The 24,119-nt window shown below is 49.1% G+C and overlaps 1 protein-coding gene across 4 annotated transcripts in view; it reads left to right on the top strand.

Annotated features, from left to right (window-relative positions):
• The window catches only part of DCDC1 (doublecortin domain containing 1), a 605,588-nt gene that overhangs the window by 526,412 nt on the left and 55,057 nt on the right, over positions 1-24,119 (top strand). For all 4 annotated transcript variants that reach the window (XM_025187660.3, XM_075927786.2, XM_075927784.2 and 1 more), the window contains 3 exons: positions 512-697; positions 6,014-6,217; positions 9,767-9,974. In XM_025187660.3, the coding sequence (XP_025043445.1) occupies positions 512-697; positions 6,014-6,217; positions 9,767-9,974 (598 nt within the window). The remainder of the gene's footprint in view (positions 1-511; positions 698-6,013; positions 6,218-9,766; positions 9,975-24,119) is intronic.

The following is a 24,119-nucleotide window of genomic DNA, read 5'->3' as shown; positions in this document are numbered from 1 at the left end:
AGGGTGGTGAAGCACTGGAATGGGTTACCTAGTGAGGTGGTAGAATCTCCATCCCTAGAGGTGTTTAAGTCTTGGCTTGCAAAGCCCTGGCTGGGTTGATTTAGTTGGGATTGGTCCTGCCTTGGGCAGGGGGCTGGACTTGATGTCTCCTGAGGTCCCTTCCATCCCTGGGATTCTATGATTCTATGCTGTGCGGTGCCCCTGCCTCTTCAGGCAACCCTCAGAGCTGCCCAGCACTCAGGTGGCAAATTAAAGGTCCCAGGGCTCCAGGCAGCAGCAGCCACCGGGAGTCCCAGGACCATTTTAAACACCATGTGCCAGGGCAGCTACCCACCACCCCATTGATGGGCCTTGGATATTCATGTCTCCTAAATAACAGCATCAGGAAAGTTAGCAAAGGTGGATTTGTGTTGAGGAAATCCTGCATGCTAATAGGAAGTAATTAGATAACTGAACTGATGCACATCAGGACACTCTAAAGCACTGGAACTATTGTTTCCTCTTCTTTTAGGGCTACTATTTTCTTTCTCCCAGTGGAAAGCAAAAGTTCATGATATGCTTGGCTTGTGCAAGGGCCATAAGAGGAAAGAAAGAAATGAGAAAATTACCCAGAGGTAGCATGTTCTTCTGTGCCTCTGGCTCTGCGGAAGCAAGTCGTTTTTCCTTGGGGCCTTTTAAGTGTGTTAATGTGATGAAGGTTTGTATTTTTTTATTTGTCCTATTAGCTGTAATGTAGGATCAGGATTTATAAAATAAACTGAAAATGTTTGTCAAACTACTGCAGAACTTCTCTTGAACAAACTGCAAGCCTTCATATAGGGTACGTCTAGACTACATGCCTCTGTCACCAGAGGCATGTAGATTAGGCTACCAGGCATAGGAAAATGAAGCAGCGATTTAAATAATCGCCGCTTCATTTAAATTTACATGGCTGCCATGTGAGCCGACAAACAGCTGATCAGCTGTTTGTCGGCTCAGCGCGGTAGTCTGGACGCGCGGGTGTCGACATCAAAGGCATTTGTCGACCACCCAGGTATGCCTCCTGGGATGAGGTATACCTGGGTGGTTGACGAATGCCTTTGATGTCGACACCCGCGCGTCCAGATTACCGCGCTGAGCCGACAAACAGCTGATCAGTAAATTTAAATGAAGTGGCGATTATTTAAATCACCGCTTCATTTTCCTATGCCTGGTAGCCTCATCTACATGCCTCTGGCGACAGAGCCATGTAGTCTAGATGTACCCATAATAGTCTTTTCAGTTTGATTGTTCACTGGTGAACAGATCAGGAAGGTATTGGAGGTATCAATGAGGATTGGAGAATATTTTCCTGGTATGAATTTAAAGGGAACAGCACATCCCTCTTGAATATGTTCTTTGGAACCCAGCCCTGGAAAAAGGCTAGGACCTTTATAATCAACCACTAGTTTTTTGAGACTGGGTTTTCAATGTTCCAGAAGCTGGACTTTTCAGGCGATTGCTTGAATGCAGAGGAACAGTAGCCACAGCTACAATAAAGGAGGGTTTGGGAGCTTTCTGGATTTCTGTTCTGTTTCCTTCCTTTTCAAGTGTTCCTCCAGAATACTAAAAGCCTCGGTTAGTATGTTCTCCACACTTGCTCATCCCAGCTGTGGGGAGTGAGTGAAAGTTCTCGCCACAACCGATCATGTGCTGAGAGGACATGACTGCCAATTCCACCTTCTCTAGCATTTCTCCCTCTTGTCCAGAAGTTTTTGGAAGGACGGGAGAAGTAGGAGAAAGTCTGTTGGAGAGAAAGGGGGATCCTCCATTCACTCCGCAACATAAGCACTCAAGAAGAACCTTGAATGTTACTGCAAATTAATGCATCTGTCATAGGTTGGTCACTGCTGCAGTACATGTGACATTTATGTAGAGTCTTCATCGTTGCCTTTCATTCTGGGAATGTACTAACTGACGAGTTCAAAATCTATAAAAAGATTGAATATTTTTCTAGTTGAATGGAAGTCAGAAGAGTGGCAGATTTGTTACTGAGGTTATAAACATAAAGTAAATATTCTTTTGTTCTCCCAAATTATAGAATATTTTCCTGTTAGCATTAAAATGTATCTGCTAAGGGCATATTTGTCCCTTAACTGTAATGGTAGGTCTCCTATAGATACTGGTATTAAGAGTAAATAATTAACGGGAGCTCTGCATTCACTAAGGGTACGTCTACTCTACAGCGCTAATTTGAACTAATTTAGTTCGAATTAGTTAATTCGAACTAAGCTAATTCGAACTAACGCGTCTAGAACTAAAAACTAGTTCGAATTAGCGTTTTGCTAATTCGAACTAGCGCATCCACACTGACTGGACGCAGGGGTGCATTTAAGGGCGGCTGAAACCGGTTCTGGCAGGGCATCAGGTCAGTAGTTGCGTTCTGTGGCTGCTGTCTGAGGCTATCTGAGGCTCGTGCTTAAAGGGACCCCCCCGGAGAGCCGGTTCTCAGCTTTTCCTGCTTGCTTGCCAACCTCGCCGAGGGACAGCAAAGCGTTGGTCTCTGTGCCCGTCTGTGTCGGTGCTTCCCTTCGGGGACGCCGCCACAGGTGGCAACATGGAGCCAGAGCTCTCCCTGCACCTTCTGGTGCACTTTCTGGACTTGCTGCTGCAAGCCTGCCACCAATGGCTCGAGGCTGCCTGGCACCACCTGGTGCACGTCAGCCCCCTGCCTCTCCTCCTAGCCGCCCTGGGGGCTGTGGAGGAGCCGCGGCGGCGCCCCGGCACCGGCGTGCCCCGCCGCGTCTGGCGTCTGGACACCAGCAGCAACTGGTGGGACCGCATCGTCCTGGAGCGCTGGGAAGACCGACAGTGGACCCAGAACTTCAGGATGAGGAGGGACACCTTCCTGGAGCTCTGCGAGCGGCTCGCCCCTGCTCTGTGCAGAAGGGACACTCGCATGAGGCCCGCCATCCCCCTCCAGAAGCGTGTGGCCATCGCCCTCTGGAAGCTCTCCACGCCAGACAGCTACCGATCCGTCGGGAACCAGTTTGGCGTATGGAGATCCACCGTTGGAGCGGTGCTCATGCAGGTATGGCACTCATCGGCCACTGCGCCGGAAGGAGGGGGGCTGCAAGGAGGGGATGGGCCGCCCCAGGGACAAAGGGAGGGCGGGAGGAGGCAAAAGCGCCCCGCACCGGAGGGGTCGGTCTGACCCGGCCGTAATACACGCCGCCAGGGGGGTTGCTTCCGGGAGTGGGGCGCGGGGCACTGCCAGGGCACGAATGTTCCCAGCCACCCGGGTGCCCCACTGATTGGAGCTTTGCTGTGTCTCTCTCCGCAGGTGGTCAAGGCCATCAACCGGGTGCTGCTCCGCAGGGTGGTCGGCCTCGCCAACCCGGACGCCGTCATCCGGGGATTCGGCGCCCTCGGCTTCCCCAACTGCGGGGGGGCCATCGACGGGATTCACATCCCCATCCGTGCCCCGGAACACCAGGCGTCCCGGTACGTGAACCGCAAGGGGTGCTTCTCCATCCTCCTGCAGGCCGTGTGTGACCACCGGGGCCAGTTCACGGACATTAATGTGGGCTGGTCCGGCAAAGCACACGACGCCCGGGTGTACCGCAACTCCTCCGTGTGCCAGCGGCTGCAGGACGGGACCTTCTTCCCCGACTGCCACATCAGGGTCGGGGACGTGGACATGCCCGTGTGCCTGGTGGGGGATGCCGCCTACCCACTGCAGCCGTGGCTGATGAAGCCCTACACGGGGCACCTCAATCCCTCCCGCCAGGCCTTCAATGCCAGGCTGACCAGGGCCCGCATCGTAGTGGAGGGGGCCTTCGGGCGACTGAAAGCCCGCTTTCGATGCCTCCTCACCCGTCTGGACCTGGCCGAGCACAACATCCCTCCCGTGGTGGCAGCCTGGATGGCTGAGGCTGACCGCATGGCTGGACACTACGGTCAGCCCTGCACCTCCGCCGTCCTGGAAACCCAGCGGGGGGCCGTCCGGATCCGGGAAGCCCTGCGTGACAGCTTCCTGGTGGAGGAGGAGGACTGACCTCTCCCTGCATGCCCTACTGGGGCCTTCTTCCACCCTACCCACTTCCCCTTTCCCCTCCGTACCTACTGTCAAATAAAGACACCTGTTTTTCAAACAAAAATGTCTTTTTATTTAACATAACTGGGGTGGGTGGTGGGAGGAAGAAGGGTGGGAGAGGGGAGGGGGAAACCTGGGATGAGGGAGCAGGAAGGGGAGGGAAGGGAGGAAGGGAAAGGAAAGCTCAGGGGTGGGAGTCCGGCTGCCTCTCCCGTCTTGCCACACTGCGGGTCCGGGGGAGTTGGTGGGGAATGGTTGTGGAGGGTGGGGCAGGAGGAATGGGGGGTGTGGAGGAAGCAGGAGCGGGAGCAGGAGGGGGAGCAGGGGGAGCAGGAGGAATTGGGAAGCGGTCCAGCAGGCTCTGGAGGTGGCCTCGCAGGGCACGGCCCTGCTCCTCCCGGGCCTCCAAGCTCCTCCGGCGCAGCCTCAGGTCCTCCTGGACCCAGTGGTCCTGGAGACGGAGCTGTTGCTCTAGGAACCGGAGGCGCCGCCTCTGGTACTCCTCCTGGTTCCTGGCTCTCCCGCTTGCCCGGGCACGGGCAGCTGCTGCAGGCGGGGTGGTGCGCCCTGCAGGCCCAGGTGCTGCGGCTGTGGTGAAACAAGACCAGCAGTCAATTACCCCAGGGGCCCAGGTGTGTGAAACCCAGCTCCCCTCTGCAAGGCCAGAGCCCCTGCAGGATCCCCAGCTGCTGCTCTGTGGTGGGCAAGGCCCAGGCTTACAGTCCCGGGGCTCCCTCTCACCCCAGCCCCCCGTACACATAAGGAGCAAGATGGTACTCACAGGTGGACACCTCCCCTGGCTCTCGGAGCCCTCCTCCTCCTCCATCTCCTGGAGTGGTTCCTCTGCTCCGGGGTCTATCACGTCCCGGGGGGCAGGGATGGCATGAGCCCCCAGGAGGCGGTCCAGAGCCAAAAACTGGGGGCACACCTCCGGGTCAGCCCCAGGCTGGCAGGCCCGTGAGTAGGACTGCTACAGGTCCTTTATTTTCCAGTGCACCTGCTCCCGGCTGTGCTGGTGGTCCCTGGCGGCCAGGCTGGCAGCCATGCGGCCATAGACTGCTGCGTTCCTGTGGCTAGTGCGGAGATCATGGACATTGGAGGCTTCCCCCCAAACCTCGATGAGGTCCACGATCTCCGCACTAGACCACGTGGGCGCCCGCCTCTTGCGGCCCCGGGCAGGGTCCTGGGAGCCGCCATGCTGGTCCCGGGAAGAGGGGGAGGGCTGGGTGTCCTTGGGTGGCTGGCTCTTGGGTGTCAGGTGCAGGGTGTGTTGGCACGGGTGCTGGCAGCCTTGCAACTGGCACAAACTGTGTAGCCAGCCCGTGGCCCTTTAAGGGCTCCGGGGCCGGGAGGGGGGCAGACAACTTTGCCTGGTGTTGGCCAGAGTGGCCACCAGGGCAAGCTGGAAAGGGCTAGCCTCCCACTAGTTCGAATTAAGGGTCTACACAGCCCTTAATTCGAACTAGCAAGTTCGAACTAGGCTTAATCCTCGTGGAATGAGGATTACCTAGTTCGAACTAAGCGCTCCGTTAGTTCGAATTAAATTCGAACTAACGGAGCGCTAGTGTAGCGCCTATGAAAGTTAGTTCGAACTAACGTCTGTTAGTTCGAACTAACTTTGTAGTGTAGACATACCCTAAGTGGAGATTTTTTGAAAGCTGTTTCATCTTTATCTAACTAGTTGTGTATAAAGATATGTTCAATGATCTTTAGCTTTTCTGCAAAATTTTGTTTTAGCCATCTCACATCGTCTTTAACAGATCATTGCTTTGAGAAATATCTGGAGATTTAGTGTGATCATCAAAAGGTATATGCAGAATAGATATTACTATATTCCATATTTCAATAAGTGAATAAATTTTACATTAAATTGAAGAGCTTCATTTTAAAAAGTTCAATTTAATATTAATTTAACAAAATCAGTACCCTGATTGAATCTGATTCTTTTCTATCTTAAAGACTGATTTATCCACATTGGAAGCTGAAAATACCCTGAATTATTTAGAAGAAGTATTAGCATCTTTGCGGACTGAAACCTCTATACAAATAATCTCAGAAAAGATATCTGCAGCTGTGAACCAGAAACCAGTGAAAATAATTGCATATAGAAATGGAGCTGGCTACCGAAATGGGCATTTAATCATTGCTAGCACATTCCCAATGGTAAGTATTAGTAACAATTATCCCAAAGATCATTTTAACAGCTAAAGTATTGGCAAGGATAAGCAGCGTTTGTTAGTGACCACAATGAACCCAAACCAGAATCTCAAAGCTAAATTTCTCTACACATGTATTGCTGGGGTATTTGTTATGCAATCTCAAATTTCAGTGCTACCCTATAGATTTGGTTCCATGTCCAATCTAGAGTATGTAGGAACCTGTTTTCCAGGTTCAGTTTTGATATGACCCAGTATGATAAAAGATTTTCATGGCATTAATCTTGCAATAATATTTAAAATTATGATCTTTTCCAAATTTGACTGATAATTTCAGAAGATAATATTAAGAGATTTTCAGACATGATCGTAGGTTCAGCTTCTGACCCAAACTCTTTATAGTAGTTTAAATCTTCTGATCTGGATCCAAACACGGCCTCTTCCTGTTTATAAGCAAGGATAATTCTTCAATGACAAGTGGCATATATAGTATAGTATATATATATGGGAATATATGCCTTATGTAAAATGTAAACATCTTTTTTTCTTAAATTTGGCTTAATTTTGAAAGGTTTTAAAAGTGTTTAAGTTTTCTCTATTGAAATGGAAATTTCTAAAGATAAATTATTTCACTTAGTACCAAGTTCCTTACTGTAAATTGTCTTATTTATGAGAAGAGTTACAATACTGAGCACAAGATGATCACGTTTATTTTAAATATTCCTGATGGATGAATGTTGAATGACTGGCTGTTGGAACTATGGAAATATTTGCAGAATTTTTGGGTCAAACATTCTGTAAGCTGGTGACAAGACTTTTTCATTAAGTTAAGACCATGTTAGCTTCCTCAAAAGTAGTATCATGTTCTGTGTTTTTTGATATTTTGGGGAACAAGGCTTATAGTCTCTAGTATGTGCAAAACATCTAATATGGGACAGCTTCTTCACTTTAAGTCTATACTGCAGTGCATCCCAATCATGGTCCCTTTCAGTCAAGCATCTTGATATTTGCCCATAGGTATCATAATTCCTACATCTGGCACACATTTAGGACTGGACTGCGTTCTCTCCCCAAACACTGATGAAGTTCAGCACCTCAGCATGGCTCCAAGTAGGGGAGCTCCTGGTGTGTGCTGCAGGCATGGTCACCTGGAAAAATGCACTTAGAGCATTCCACACATTGCCAAGCAAACAGGAAAAGGACTTTCCAAATTCCAGAGGACTATAAAGGACAGGTCTGAGGGTTGGGCACCTGAGAGCTGGGCAGTAGAGTTCAAACTGATGACCAGATAGGCAAAAATAGGCATTGTGGGGCAGCATCTGCACTGGCACCCTAGCACTGCAGCCACTGCGCAGCAAGCGCTATACTTCTGATTGAGGTGCTGCTAGTGCACACTAAGGGTGTGTCTAGACTACATGCCTCCGTCGATGGAGGCATGTACATTAGCCAGATCGGCAGAGGGAAATGAAGCCGCGATTAAAATAATCGCGGCTTCATTTAAATTTAAATGGCTGCCCCGCTCTGCCGATCAGCTGTTTGTCGGCAGATCGGGGCAGTCTGGACGCGACGCGCCGACAAAGAAGCCTTTCTTGATCGGCACAGGTATGCCTCGTGAAACCAGGTTTACCTGTGCCGATCAAGAAAGGCTTCTTTGTCGGCGCGTCGCGTCCAGACTGCCCCGATCTGCCGACACACAGCTGATCGGCAGAGCGGGGCAGCCATTTAAATTTAAATGAAGCCGCGATTATTTTAATCGCGGCTTCATTTCCCTCTGCCGATCTGGCTAATCTACATGCCTCCGTCGATGGAGGCATGTAGTCTAGACGTACCCTAAGGGTACATCTAGACTACAGGCTTTTGTCGACAGAAGTTTTGTCGACAGAAGTTTTGTCAACAGATACTGTCGACAAAGCTTCTGTCGACAAAGAGTGTCTAGATTACATCCAGTTCTATTGACAAAGCAAGACACTTTGTCGGCATGACAGTGTAGATGCAAAGGACAGTGTAGATGCAATAATGCCTTCTCTCAAGAGAACTCTATCGACAAAAGGCGTTATTCCTCGTAGAATGAGATTTACCACCGTTGACAAAACTGCTGAGTTCTGTCGACATTATGTCGACAGAACTCAGTGGCAGTGTAGACGCAGGTATAGTTTTGTCGACAAAAGTCCACTTCTGTCGACAAAACCCTGTAGTCTAGACACACCCTAAGTGCCTTATCAGTGTGGTGACCTTGGGTGCATCTGTACTGTACTGTAACTTGAAATAAGATAGGCAATTTGAGCTACACAAATTGTGTATCTTATTTCGATGCTATTTCAAAATAGCTTATTCCATCATTTGTCACTGTCTACACAGCACCAAATTCCAAAATAAAGCGCTATTCCAAAATGTCCCTTACTCCTTGTGGAATAAGCTTTACAGGGAGGTCAGAATAGTGAGCCCAAAATCATGGGCTTGCTGTGAAAGGCAGGATAGCTTTTTCAGGATACTCCGGTATCCCAAAATAATGTTGCAGTGTAGATGTACCCTTGGGGGTTAGTGCACTGTGAGTGGATTTAGTGTGCTGTAACTTGCCAGTGTAAACAAGACCCTAATTATCAGGGTTTGAGGTGGGAAAAGAAGTTAATTCCTACTTCCTGCATTTAAAGCTGTCTCCATCCCTGCTCATCTTCCTGATTGCCAAAAAGACCCCAAAACATCACCAAAAATCTTTACAAAAATCATCACCAAAAGTCTTTGCAAAAATCAAAACTACCCTGCTGTCCAAATCTCCCTGACAAGATCTATAATGCAAAATAAAACTATGTAGCACATTGAAAGTGTGGGGAGACAAGAGGAATAGTGTGAAATAAATAGAATTAAATGTGAATGTAACAAGGAATTTTATTGTACTGCTATAAAGAAGGTTATGGACAGGTAATGACACAGAGCTGGAGTTCTTGCCGCATAATATAGAGAGCTCTACCAGATATTTACATCAAATGTACTATGTAGGACACGAGACCTTGCTTAACATTTTATGTTATGACAGGAGATAACTTTTATTCTTTTGGCATACTGTGTATCTCAAATACATCAAAGGATAGTTATTAATTAGGGTTCTGTGCGGGCATTGCAAGATGCTACAGGACTTGAATTCGGAGCTACCTATAAAGAAACATAGTAGGAGACTGATTTGCAAATATTATCTCATGACATCTTATTTTAGTCTACCAAATTCCATATGGACTGAAAACATACTCAGCTAAATGAGTCATTGTCTGCTACTACATTTTATTATGTTTCTAAAATTTTAATAGAAGGGCAAATTAAAGTAGGTTGCCTGTTATTTTTTCTTGATATTATCCAACTAGTCTCTCATTTGCAAATGAACTAGAACATATCTAATAAAATGATATGGGTTTACACTATTGAGAAACTTTTCCCCTAAGTAAAGAGGCAGCACAGGTTTGCACAACACTTAAATACCTCATTTAAATCCTCTGCAAAGGGAAGAATTTCACCTTCTTCAAGTGATTAATCATTTGGTTTTTTTCTTTTTTCTTTTTCTTAGCTGCTTACCATGTGTACAAGACACCTTGAACTTACCAGGAAAGCTTGCAGATTATACACCCATGATGGAACCCTAATTCTTACCCTACCTGATTTAGTCACATGGGCTGTGAATGAGTGTTTCAGACAAAGTAACTCAGAAGAAGATTATAAAGAGAGAGTTGCAGTCACTGGCCGTGCTGAGGATGGGGCTCCTCTGCATATGGAAGGTAAAAGGTCAAAGTCAAAAAGTCCTTAATTAAATGTATATTGGACTATATGCAAGTTGAATATGAACTTTCATGAAGCTAACAGAGTTTTAGAAAGCTGTAAAAAGCCGCTGCTGACATGCTTCCAAGATTATCTGTGGAAATCCTTTTCTTTGTTTTCTGTTTTCTTAAGCCATGTCTACACTATGAGGTAAGGTCAAATCTAATATGTCTGATTTCTGGGCACCCAATTCTGTAAAGTTGAAGGTCCGTGTCATCACTGTGGGAAAGAATCGAATGTAGTCCTTGGTAGCGCATCCCCATTAGGGAGCCTATTGTTGACCCACAGAGCGATACACTATGGGTAACTTTGCATTCTGTGCTATGCTGCCAGTGCCTGCTGGGACCAAAACTCTGCAGCAGGTGGTTATGGGCTCATATCATCAGGGTCCCATAATGCACTTGTCTAGTCGTGTGTGACCACCGGGGACAGTTCATGGACATTAATGTGGGCTGGTCCGGCAAGGCACACGACGCCAGGGTGTACCGGAACTCCTCCATGTGCCAGAGGCTGCACGCCGGGACCTTCTTCCCCGACCGACCACATCAGGGTCGGGGCGTGGACATGCCCGTCTGCCTGGTGGGGGATGCGGCCTATTCCCTACAGCCGTGGCTGATGAAGCCCTACACGGGGCACCTCAACCCCTCCCGCCAGGCCTTCAATGCCAGGCTGACCAGGGCCCGCATCATCATTGAGGGGACCTTCGGGCGACTGAAAGCCCGATTTAGGTGCCTCCTCACCCGCCTCAATCTCGCCGAGCACAACATCCCTCCGATGGTGGCAGCATGTTGTGTGCTGCACAATTTGTGCGAGAGGGAGGGGGAGGCTTTCCTGCCAGTCTGGATGGCTGAGGCTGACCACATAGCTGGCCAGTATGCTCAGCCCCGCACCGCCGCCGTCCAGGAAGCCCAGCGGGGGGCCATCCAGATCCGGGAAGCCCTGCGGGAGAGCTTCCAGGTGGAGGAGGAGGACTGAACTCTCCCTGCATGCCCCACTGGGGCCTTCTTCCCCCCTTCCCCTTTCCCCTCCCTAACCTCCCTTCCTAATGTCAAATAAAGACACCTGTCAAAAAAACCCTCTCTTTATTTTACATAACTGGGGTAGGGGGAGGGAGGAGTGAAGGTGGGAGAGGGGAGGGGAAACCTGGGAGGAGGGAACTGGAAGGGGGAGGCAGGGAAGGGAAAGCTCAGGCTTGGGGGTCCGGCTGGCTCTCCCGTCTCGCAACACTGCGGATGCGGGGGCCTCGGTGGGGAGCAGTTGTGGAGGGTAGGGCAGGAGGGACGGGGTGTGTGGAGGAAGCGGGAGAGGGAGCAGGGGCAGCAGAGGGAGCAGGGGCAGCAGGGGCGGGAAGAGGAGTGAGAGCTGGGGCAGCAGCAGGAGCCGGAGCAGGAGGAGGCAGGAACCGGTCCACCAGGGTCTGGAGGTGGCCTCTGAGGCCACGGCCCTGCTCCTCCAGCACATCCACACTCCGCTGGCACAGCCGACAGTGCTCCTGGTTGCGGAGCAGCTGCTCCATGAACCGGAGGCACCGCCGCTGGTAGTCCTCCTCCTTCCTGGCACGCCTGCTGGCGCGGGCGCAGGTGGCTGTTGCAGGCAGGGTGGTGTGCCCTGCAGTCCCAGGTGCTGCGGCTGTGGTGAAACAAGAGCTGCTGTCAGTTCTCCCTGGGGACAAGGTGGGTGAAACCCAGCCCCCTTCTGCAAGGCCAAGGCCCCTGCATGACACCCAGCTGCTGCTCCATGGTGGGCAAGGCCCAGGCGCACAGTCCCTGTGCTCTCTCTCCCCCCCACCCTCCCGTACACATAAGGGGAGCATGATGGTACTCACAGGTGGAGGCCTCCCCGGCCTCGGACGACACAGGAGATGTGGTCTGTGGGGTTCCTCGGGGGTCCTGGGTCCTGGACAGGTTCCCAGCAGGCTCCTGGCTCACGGCGTCCTCCGGCTCCTCCTCCTCGGTGTCTAGGACGGGTCCCTCTGCCCCGGGGTCGATGACCACCCAGGGGACATGGATGGTGTGAGCCCCCAGAATGCGCTCCAGGGCCTGAAAGTGGGGGCAGGCCTCCGGGTCGGCCCCTTGCAGGCAGGCCCGTGAGTAGGACTGCCACAGGTCCTATATTTTGCAGCGGACCTGCTCCCAGGTCCGCTGGTGGCCTCTGGAGGCCAGGCTGTCAGCCATGCGGCCGTAGACAGCCGCCTTCCTGTGGCTAGTGCGGAGATCGTTTACATTGGAGGCTTCCCCCCAAACCTCGATGAAGTCCACGATCTCCACACTAGACCAAGCGGGCGCCCGCATCTTGCGGTCCCGAGCAGGCTGGTCCCAGGAAGAGGGGAAGGGCTGGGTGGCATTGGGTGGCTGGCTCATGGCGTGCCAGGTGCAGGGTCTGCTGGCTGGGTGCTGGTAGGCTTACAACTGGCACAAACTGTGTAGCCAGCCCGTGGCCCTTTAAGGGCTCTGGGGCCGGGAGGGGGGCAGACAAGTTTCCCTGGTGTTGGCCAGAGTGGCCACCAGGGCAAGCTGGGAAGGGTTAGCCTCCCACTAGTTCGAATTAAGTGGCTACACAGCCCTTAATTCGAACTAGCTAATTTGAACTAGGCATTAGTCCTCGTAGAATGAGGTTTACCTAGTTCGAATAAAGGGCTCCACTAGTTCAAATTAAGTTCGAACTAGCGGAGCGCTAGTGTAGCGCCTATCAAAGTTAATTCGAACTAACGTCTGTTAGTTCGAATTAACTTTGTAGTGTAGACATACCCAGACAGAAGTTTCAGAGGGGTAGCCATACTAGGGTATGTCTACACTACAAAGTTAGTTCGAACTAACGGACGTTAGTTCGAACTAACTTTCATAGGCGCTACACTAGAGCTCCGTTAGTTCAAACTTAATTCGAACTAACGGAGCGCTTAGTTCGAACTAGGTAATCCTCATTCTACGAGGATTAAGCCTAGTTCGAACTTACTAGTTAGAATTAAGGGCTGTGTAGACCCTTAATTCGAACTAGTGGGAGGCTAGCCCTCCCCAGGTTTCCCTGGTGGCCACTCTGGCCAACACCAGGGAAACTCGTATGCCCCCCTCCCAGCCCCGGAGCCCTTAAAGGGGCACAGGCTGGCTACGGTGCCCGTGCCAGGTGCAAGCCTGCCAGCACCCAGCCAGCAGACCCTGCATCTGGCATGGATCGAGCCACCCACCCAATGCCCCCCAGCCCTCCCCCTCTTCCCGGGACCAGGCTGGCGGCTCCCGGGAGCTTGCCCGGGACCGCAAGAGGCGGGCACCCACCTGGTCTAGTGCAGGCATCGTGGACCTCGTCCATGATCGCCGCACTAGGCACAGGAAAGTGGCCAGGTAGGGCAGGAGATCTGCCAGCCTGGCCACCCAGGAGCAGGTGTGCATGAAAATCAAGGGGGTTGACTGAGACCCCCGACCCTGAGCCCTGAGCTTACAATGGCCGTCCTGGGTCAGACCAATGGTCCATCTAGCCCAGTAGCCTGTCTGCCGACAGTGGCCAACACTAGGGACCCTGGAGGGGATGGACCGAAGACAATGACCAAGCCATTTGTCTCATGCCATCCCTCTCCAGCCTTCCACCGACCTTGGGCAGGGACACCACTCCTACCCCCTGGCTAATAGCACTCCATGGACCCAACCTCCATGACTTGATCTCACTTCCCTTTAAACTCTGTTCTAGTTCTAGCCTTCACAGCCTCCTGCAGCAAGTAGTTCCACAGGTTGACTCTTTGCTTTGTGAAGAACAACTTTCTGTTAGTAGTTTGAAGCCTGCTACCCATTCCTTTCCTTTGGTGTCCTCTAGTCCTTCTGGTGGCTGGCAATCAAATTTTATTTTGGAGTTTGCTGTTATATGTAAATATGTAAAGATTGATTTCTTTAATGTTGTAACAGTTAAGACAATTGAGATTATAGATGCATTTTTAATTATTCTATCAAATGAGTTAGTAAAGATTTCCGAAGAGATTAATCAGAACGGTTAAATTGCTTTTAACAATATGTGAATCTGCAGTTTCAAAAATAGAACTATTGTTGAATAATGGCATTAATTCCTGGAGATGGACCTCAGCCATGAAAATCAAGTTAGGAATTTTTAACATCCCTGTTCCTGAACCTTTGTTTGGGCCTATTTTTCTATAAATCAGAGGTGAGAAACCTTTTTATTTGGGTTGGGTGCCACTGACCCACAGAAAAATCAGTCAGGGGCCACATGGCCAGACACAAGTGAGAAGCAAACAACAACAACACATATAACCCTCACTTTCTGGCCTCCACAGATGTTGCCCCCAAGAAGCAGGAAGAAATGTCCAGCCCTGGGGAAGGGAGAGAGGCACTGAGGCTCAGGGCTTATCCCCAGGGCTCTGGCAAGGCCAAAGATGAGGGGTTCAGTGTGCGGGAGGAGACTGCTGGGGAGTGGTACAGAATCTGGGAAGGAGGTAAGGTGTAGGAGTGGGTATGATGGTCTGAGAGGGAGGTCCAGGTGTGGAGTCAGGGTGTGGGGCCTAGATAAATAAAAGGGGATGCAGGAGCAGGGCGGGGGTGCAGAGTCTTGGCAAGAGTGTGCAGAAGCGGGTTGGGTGTGGGGACGCAGGGTCTGGGAGGAAGTAAGGTGCAGTAGTGCGGTCTGAATGGAAGGAAGAGGGAGTGCAGGAATGTGGTGAGGGTGGGGAGAGCAGAGTCTGGGTGGAAGGAGAATGGGGAAGGTGGCAGGGGATTGACTATGATTCTCAGTCCATGAGAGTGACAGGGGCAGTGCCTGCAGGGAACACTTCCCTGCAGTGCACACAACTGCTTCTTCTCCCTGCCAGACAGAACTTATGTGCTGGAGTCAGCCCATGGCTTGCCTTGATTGGTTCATTTAGTGGGAAGACAGTGTTCGTGCTCCAGCTATGGCACTCCCTGCGTAGCTGGAGCGGCAGCACCAGCTCACCCCACTGCTGGAGGAGATAAGCCCTGAGCCTCACAAGCCAGATCAACACAAGCTATAAGCTGGATCCAGTTTGCATATGTATATTCACCACCCTAGCTTCTAAGATTAGATTTCTAAACTGATAAAGTCTCCATTTTAGCAAGGAATCTAAGCATACTCTCCAGTTTCTGTGACTTCAGTGAGAATTAAGCATGTGGGTAAGTTCTTACCTGAATAGACATGGATTTGCTCACTTAAAGTTGAACTATACTTAAATACTTTAGGGTATGTCTACACTACAAAGTTAATTTGAACTAACAGCCATTAGTCCGAAATAACTTTGATAGGCGCTACACATGCAAACCGCTAGTTCGAACTTAATTCGAACTAGCGGTGTGCTTAATTCGAACTAGGTAAACCTCATTCTACGAGGACTAACTCCTAGTTCGAATTAACTAGTTCGAATTAAGGGCCCCCCGGCCCCAGAGCCTTTAAAGGGGCATGGGCTGGCTACGGTGCCCATGCCAGGTGCAAGCCTGCCAGCACCCAGCCAGCAGACCCTGCATCTGACACGGCTCGAGCCGGCCACCCGCTGCTACCCAGCCCTCCGCATTCCACGAGGAGTAACGGTAGTTCGAACTAGGAAGCCTAGTTCGAACTACCTAGTTCGTGCCCCGTGTAGCCGCGCGGCACGGGGTTCGAACCAGCCGGGATTTAAAAATGGCGGCGCCCGGCTTATGCAAATGAAGCCCGGGAAATTCAAATCCCGGGGTTCATTTGCAAGTGCGGTATGCCTACATTACCCTCCTAGTTCGAACTAGGAGGGTAGTGTAGACATACCCCTAGGGAAGTAGATTATTTATTGAATAATTCAGTATTCATAAATATCAGTTTTCTACCCTGAAAATCTAATTATCATTGGAAATATCTAAATTAACATCTGCTGGTTGCTTTACCAGGTGAAACAAATAATAGCTGGTTTTCAAACTTTTTTTTCAAAACTCGGTTAAAGAAAATCATTGATGCCTGTGACCCAACATAATTTTATCTTTTGACTAGAGTGTGAGCTCTGGGGCGGGGCCAGGAATGAGGAGTTTGGGGTGCAGGTGTGTGGTCAGGGCTGGGGCAAGGGATTAGGGTGCTGAGTTGGGCACAGGCTTATCTCCAGTGACTCAGTCAACAGAACAGCAGGAATTCTAAGGCTGGCTTCCCACCTGTCCTAGCACCTCAGACCATGTTTATGCCCCAGAAGCAGCCAGTAACAGGTCTAAGTCCTAGGCAGAGGTATGCAAGCATCTCTGTGCGTTGCTCTCACACACAGGCACCGTCCATCCCAGCTTCCATTGGCTGGGAACCAGGTGGGGAGCCGGTGCTCAGGGGAAGGTCAGGACTTGGAGCTCCATGGTCCCCCTCCCAGGAGCTGGACCCACTGCTGACCACTTCTGAGGTGCAGTGCAGTCCATGGTGCCAGGACAGTTAGGAAGCCTGCCTTAGTCACCTGGTCATCCTACAGTAAGTGACCCAGTGCCTGGCATTCCACGACCAAGTATTGGGTCACAACCTGTACTTGAAAACCACTAGCCTAGTGGACCTTATATGTCACACTGTTAGGGCTGGCAACTCTTCTCTGTTCTATGACTGGTGATGCTCAAACTACTAGTATAACAAGAATCACTGCCAGGAGCATAGATCAATAGGCAGCATGGAATGATAGAAATGTGGGACTGGAAGGGACCATGGAGTTCATCTAGTCCTATTCCCTGCACTGAACTACGACTAAGTATTACCTAGATTTTCCTTGACCAGTGTTTGTCTACCCTGTTCTTAAAATACCTCCAGTGATGGAGAATCTGAAACATCTCTATGCAATTTGTTAGAGTGCTCAACTACTCTTATTCCTAGGAAATTTTTCCTAAAGTCTAACTCAGGGATGGGCAAATACTGGCTCATGGGCGAGATCCAGTTCCCCAGTGTTGGCTTCTTGCAGGCCACTGCTGCTATATTTACATGCATCTTCGCATGTATGGGCAATTGCAGCTCCCATTGGCCATGGATCACTGTTCCTAGCCAATGGAATCTCTGGGAAGCAGCGTGGACCAGGACAATGCTTCCCGCAGATCCCATTAGCTAGGAATGGCAATCTGTGACCAACAGGAGCTACAATCCCCCATATCCTTGGACATGGAGGTAAATATAGTGGTGGCGGCCCTCCAGGCACTAACTCTGGTGAACCACCATCATTTTATTGCCAACCCATGATCTGACTTAAATCTATCTTGCTACAATTTAAGCTCATTACTACTTGTCCTGTTCTCGGTGGCTATGAAGAAGGGTATGTCTACACTTGATTCCTCTCTCAAGGGAGGAATGCAACTGTAGACATCCAAAACTGCAAATGAATAAACTGAAGTGGGGATTTAAATATCCTGGGGATTCATCTGCATAATCGCAGACTGCCGCTTTTCCACAAAAGTGCTATTTCGGGACATCGAACTCTGTCCTCGCAGGGTTATTTAGAGAGAAAACCCTTCTCTCGAAATAACCCTTAAACCTCATTTTTTGAGGAGTAAGGGTTATTTCGAGGGAAGGGTTTTATCTTGAAATAACCTCGGGTTTTGGGTTTTTCTCACGAAATAGTGCCATTGCAAAATAGCGCCAGTCCACGATTATGCAAATGAAATGCAGGATATTTAAATCCCCACTTTATTTTCAATTTTGGAAGTCTACATTTGCATTCTTCCCTCGAAGGAGGAATCAAGTGTAGACATACCTGAACAGTTTATCACTCTCCTCTTTATAACAATCTTTTATGTACATAAAGATTGTTATCATGTCCCCCACAATGCATTCTTCTCTTTTCTGAACTAAACAAGCCCAGTTTTTTCAGTCTTTCCTCATAGGTCATCCTTTATAGACCTTTAATCATTATTGGTGCTCTTCTAGACTTTCTGCAGTTTGTACACATCTTTTCTGAAGTGCCGTGTCTGGAAATGAGCAGAATGCACTAAATGAGTCCTTATGAATGATGAGTAAAGTAGAATTGCTACTTGTATTTTGCTTACCACACTGGAGCTAATACTGGTTTGTACAACAGTGTTATGTTACATATTTTACTCATATTACTTTAAACTGATACCTCTGATGATACTATGTATTTCTTAGAGAATCAGATTTTTTTCTATCTTCACGTTCATAGTTTATCACTCCAAAACTGCAACCATGACCTGGTGTTGTCACTTATTACAAATAGTTCCTAAGAAGTACAGGATGCTGACAGGACGTACCACATCAGCCAGGGTTTAAGTCTTAGTTTAGGCTCTCAGGCTACGTCTAGAATGAATCCCTCTGTCGACAGAGGGATGCAAATCAAGCACATCGAAATTGCTAATGAAGCAGGGATTTAAATAACCTGCGCTTCATTACCATAAACATGGCCACCACTTTTTTCCCAAATGGAGCTTTTAAAAAAAAACCCGCAGTCTAGACACGGATCTGTTGAAAATAAACCCTTTTTCAACAGATCCTGTAAACCTAATTTTTTGAGGAATACAGGATCTGTCAAAAAGGGTTTATTTTTGACAGATCCATGTCTAGACTGCCATTTTTTCCAAAAAAACTCCATTTAAAAAAAAAGAGGTGGCCATGTTTATGGTAATGAAGCGCAGGATATTTAAATCCCTGCTTCATTAGCAATTTCGATGTGCTTGATTTGCATCCCTCCGTCGACAGAGTGGTGTAGTGTAGACACAGCCTCCTATTCACATTTGGGTTTGTTTGGGCTCTCACATTATTCCAGCTTCCATTTGGCCATATTGTCACCAGTTTTTGCTACCTAATTCTCTCTCAATCTGGAGAATGGCAGTATGTTCATTGGAGGTCAGTACCTGAGAGTGTTCTTCTGAAAGAATCGGTTTCTTCAGGAACCTCGACATTTCCCACCATTCTGTCATGAGTCAGTATACTGACACAGTGGGAGGTGGTTTCATAGCCTTTGTGATGATTCCACAGGATTCAGCGAGTTCATTATTGTGATAGGGTCAGGCCAGAGGGCTAGATTAGAGAGAAAGGCAGCTCTGCAAGGCAGTAACTGACCTAGCTAATCAGGAATAGCAGAGACAGAGCTGCTGTAAATAAATTAGGGCCAGCAGATCTCACTTCAGGCTGCCACAGGGTCTTTTAGAAAAGGCCTCCCCTCCTGGGAAAAGGAGAGAGTGGGCGAGGTAGTGGAATGAGACGAGATCAGAACAGGTAAGCAGAAAACCAGAAAAAACTGAGAGAGAGAATGACAGCATTGCCAGAGACAGCAAGGGGGGATGAGAAGCACCAACGAGGGATGTTTGGGCTTACTTCCCCCCCTTGTAGCTTGAGAGTCCAGCTAGTAGTTGGAGAGGACTATTTACCCAGCCCAGGCTGACCAAGGGGCACCTGCCCCTACACCCTTTTTAGTCAAGGAACAGAAGCTCAAACCCCAGCAAGAGCAAGCGGGAGCCATGCCACAGTACCTAGACTGCCAGATTGTGGACTGAGCAGGGCTCTGGGACCCAGACATGCCACGATATCTATTTTGTATACATAGCTGGAATAACCATAATGGAGCACAGTACTCCATAACTGAGTCACACAGAGGGAATTGGCAGATATTATTGCAGAGCCTTTGGCCATTATCTTTGAAAACCTGTGGTGATCAGGAGAGGTCCCAGATGACTGAAAAAAGACAAGTGTAGTGCCCATCTTTAAAAAGGGGAAGAAGTACAATCCAGGGAACTATAGACCAGTCAGCGTCACCTCAGTCCCTAGATAAATCATGGAGGGACTCCTCAAGGAATCCATTTTGAAGCAATTGAAAGAGGGGAAAGTGATCAGAACATGGATTCACTAAGAGCAAGTCATGCCTGACCAACCTGATTCCTTTTATGATGAAGCAACTGGCTCTGTAGACATGGGGAAGTCTGGGGATGTGATATGCCTTGGATTGTAAGGTGGCTTGAAATCTGGCTAGATTGTTGGGCTCAAGGGGTGATCAACGTTTCGATGTCTAGCTGGTGGTCGGTTTCAAGTGGAGTGCCCCAAGATTGGTTCTACAGCAGGTTTTGTTCAACATCTTTATTAATGACCTGGATGAGGTGACGGATTACACCCTCAGCAAGTTTGCGGCTGACACTAAGCTAGGAGAAGAGTAAATATGTTGGTGGGTAAGGATAGGGTCCAGAATGGACTAGACAAATTGGAGGATTGGCCCAAAAGGAATCTGATGAGGTTCAACAAGGACTAGTGGAGAGTCCTGCACTTGGGATGAAAGAATCCTATGCACTGCTACAGGCTGGGGACCGACTGGCTAAGTAGCAGTTCTGCAGAAAAGGACTTGGGATTACAATGGATGAGATCCTGGGATATGAGTCAACAGCATGCCCTCATAGCCAAGAAAGCTAATGGCATATTAGGGTGCATTAGGAGAAGCATTGCCAGCAGATCTAGAGAAGTGCTTATTCCCCTTTATTCAGCATTGGTGAGGCCACATCTGTAGTACCTCGTCCAGTTCTGGGTCCCCTACTACAGAAAGGATGTGGACGCATTGGAGAGGGTCCAGCAGAGGACTACCAAAATGATTAGGGGGTTGGAGCACATAACCTACAAGGAGAAGCTGAGGGATTTGAGCTTATTTAGTCTTCAGAAGAGAAGAGTGAGGGGGGATTTGATAGCAGCCTTCAACTTCTTGAAGGGTCGTTCCAAAGAGGATGGAGAGAGGCTGTTCTCAGTGGTGACAGATGGCAGCATAAGGAGCAATGGTCTCAAGTTGCAGTAGGGGAGGGAGATCTAGGTTGGATATTAGGAAAAACTATTCCAGTAGGAGGGTGGTGAAGAACTGGAATGGGTTCCCTAGGGAGGTTGTGAAATCTCCATCCCTAGAAGTTTTTAAGTCCTGGCTTGATAAAGCCCTGGCTGGGATGATTTATTTGGGGTTGGTCCTGTTTTGGGCAGGGGGTTGGACTCGATGACCTCCTGAAGTCTCTCCCAGCCCTAGGATTCTATGAGTCTATAAGAGTGAGACTGGTTGCTCAGAGTGTTTTTGGGTCAGCTCCCCATTATATATTGGCCAGTTTCTGGAATACGTCATTACTGAAGTTCTTTTTTTTTTTTTTTTCAGGTTCTTGATGTTCTTTCTGAATGTTAGTGTTCAGTCTAATGTGATCCTAAGGAACACCCTATGTTCGTAATTTTCAAGATAGTGCCATTCATTGCTATATGGAGTCTTTGCTTGACTTGGTGTTTCAGGTGGAAGTTGTGCACATGTGTCTTTCTAGAGTTGGCATTCTTTATTCATATGTAATAGTATTCTCCAGGCACATTCAAAGACCCAAATAGAGTGTGCAGAATGTCATCATCAAATTTTTCCAATTGGTTGGCGATGCAAAGGTCATCTGCATGACTGAATCTTCAGCTGTTAAGGAATTCTGATTGATCGTCCAGGTAGACATTTAACATGCTGATGCTGGATTCTGCCTCATAACGATACAAAGCAGTGCAGACTGACACACATTTGTTTTCGTCATCTGAGCCAGATGTCAACAATAGCTTGATTTTCTTTTTTGGTGCTTTAAGTTCTATTGTTTCCACATTGTAGTGTTGTTCTTTTAAGACTTGTGACAGCATGTTCCACACCTCATCCATCTCAGATTTTGGAAGGAACTTCAGATTCTCAAATCTTGGGTCAAGAACTATAGCTATCTTTAGATATCTCACAGTGGTGCCTTGGTTGCATTTTGTCAAAACTGCAGTGAAAGTGTTTTTACATTGAACAAAATATGCTGGGTAATTATCCAAGACTACTTTAACAGAAAATATATGCAGAATGCAGGTAAAATCGTGAAGCAGAAGACATACAATTTCTCCAAGAGTTCAATCACAAATTTAAATAACCATTATTTTTAATTAGCACCATTAGCATGGAAGCACATCTTCTAGAATGACAGTCAAAGCATGAGGGGATATATGAATGTTTAGCATATTTAATACACAAATACCTTGCAACACCAGCTACAACAGTGCCGTATGAAGACCTGTTCACACTTGCAGGTGATAATGTAAATAAGAAGTGGACAGAATTATCTCCATGTCGCAGGGGCTCCTCCACCCCGCACTGCTCGGCCCTGGTGTCGGGCAGTACACTCCCAGGCCCGGTGGCCTAGTTCTGCCCAACCGCAGGCCCTGAGGCCTAGTTCAAGTTCCAAGCAGGCCCTGCGGCCTAGTCCAGCACAAACGCAGGCCCTGAGGCCTAGTCCACGCTCTGGGTGGATGGGGTCGGGGGTCCGGGCCCTCCCTCTCCCAAACCCAGGGCCCTATTAGTGGTGGGTGGTTCCCACCACTGGCTCGGCGGGGAGTCCTCCCCGAAACAGGTGAGTGCTAACAGGGAGTTTTGAGAGGGAGTTTGGAAGGGGAGAGGGAAGGCTGCGAGGTTCTCTTGCCTTTCTTTTTAAATCCCTTCTCCAGGACAGCAGCGATGGATGGTGATGGGTCTGCTGCTGTTACCTGCACAGCGTGTGCCATGTTTGTCTTCCTCCCAGAAGAAAGAACGGATTTCATCTGCACAAAGTGCAAGCTGGTCGACATTTTGGAAGAAAAAATTAGAGGACTGGAGGTCCAAGTGTCGACCCTACGCTCGATCAGAGAGGATGAAGACTTCCTCGATAGAAGGCAGCATTTAATCCTTCAAGCATGGCGGGAAGAGGAGCCAGAGAGGACAGTACGTGACCAAGAAGAGAACTGGCAGCATGTAACTTCTAGAAGGGGAAAAAGGCCAACACAGGAATCCCCCAATGCTATAGAGGTAAGCAGTCGCTTTCAAGCTCTCTCCACAGGCTCTACAGTGCTGAAAGCTTTGGAAGGGACCTCGCAAGGAAGAAACCAGAAGGGAACACCTTCTACTGGAAGGCATGGGATGCGTAGTCCTAGGGATGGGGGTTCCACAGCCACCACCCCCAAAAGAAAACGATGGGAGGTGGTGGTTGGGGACTCCCTCCTAAGAGGGACTGAGCCATCCCTCTGCCGTCCGGACCTGGAATCTCGAGAGGTATGCTGCTTACTGGGAGCTCGCATTCAGGATGTCACTGAGAGGCTTACCAAGCTGATCAAACCTTCGGATCGCTACCCCTTCCTGCTTCTCCACGTGGGAACTAATGATACAGCCAAGAATGACCTTGAGCGGGTTACTGAGGATTATGTAGCGCTGGGAAGAGGGATCCAAGAATTTGGAGCACAAGTGGTGTTTTCATCCATCCTCCCTGTTGAAGGGAAAGGACTGGGCAGGGATCGTCAAATTGAGGACGTAAATGCGTGGTTGCGCAGGTGGTGTCGCAGAGAAGGCTTTGGTTTCTTCGACCATGGGACTCTGTTCTGGGCACGAGGATTGTTAGGAAGAGATGGGATCCACCTAACGAAGAGAGGAAGGTGCATCTTCGCGGGCAGGCTTGCAAACCTAGTGAGGAGGGCTTTAAACTAGGTTCGTCGGGGGACGGTGACCAAAACCCTGAGGGGAGTGGCAAAGTTGGATACCGGGAAGAAATGCAGAGAGGAAGGAGCAAGAAAGGAGGACCCCTGTTTTGAATGGAGACGATAGGGCAATCAACTGGTTACCTGACGTGTTTGTACACTAATGCAACAAGCCTGGGCAACAAACAGGAAGAACTGGAGGCCCTGGCCCAGTCCAAGAAATATGACTTAATTGGGATAACAGAGACTTAGTGGGATGACTTGCATGACTGGAGTGCTGTCATGGAAGGGTATAGACTGTTCAGGAAGAACAGGCAGGGGAGAAAAGGAGGAGGAGTTGCACTATATGTAAGAGAGCACTACGATTGCTCTGAACTCCAGTATAAAGAGGGAGAAAAACCTGTTCAGAGTCTATGGGTTAAGTTTAAAGGCACAAACAACAGCAGTGATGTTGTGGTTGGTGTCTGCTATAGGCCACCGAATCAGGTGGATGAGGTAGATGAGGATTTGTTCGGACAACTGAGCGAAGCTTCCAGATCGCAGGCCCTGGTTCTCGTGGGGGACTTTAATCACCCTGACATCTGTTGGGAAACCAATACGGCAGTACACAGGCAATCCAGGAAGTTTTTGGAGAATGTTGGGGATAACTTCTTGACACAAGTGCTGAAGGATCCGACCAGAGACCGTGCACAGCTTGACCTTCTGCTCACAAA

This window comes from Pelodiscus sinensis, chromosome 5, assembly GCF_052426305.1.
Source record: "Pelodiscus sinensis isolate ZL-2025 chromosome 5, ASM5242630v1, whole genome shotgun sequence".
Classification (NCBI taxonomy): domain Eukaryota; kingdom Metazoa; phylum Chordata; order Testudines; family Trionychidae; genus Pelodiscus; species Pelodiscus sinensis.
This window is presented reverse-complemented; position numbering and strand designations above follow the sequence as displayed.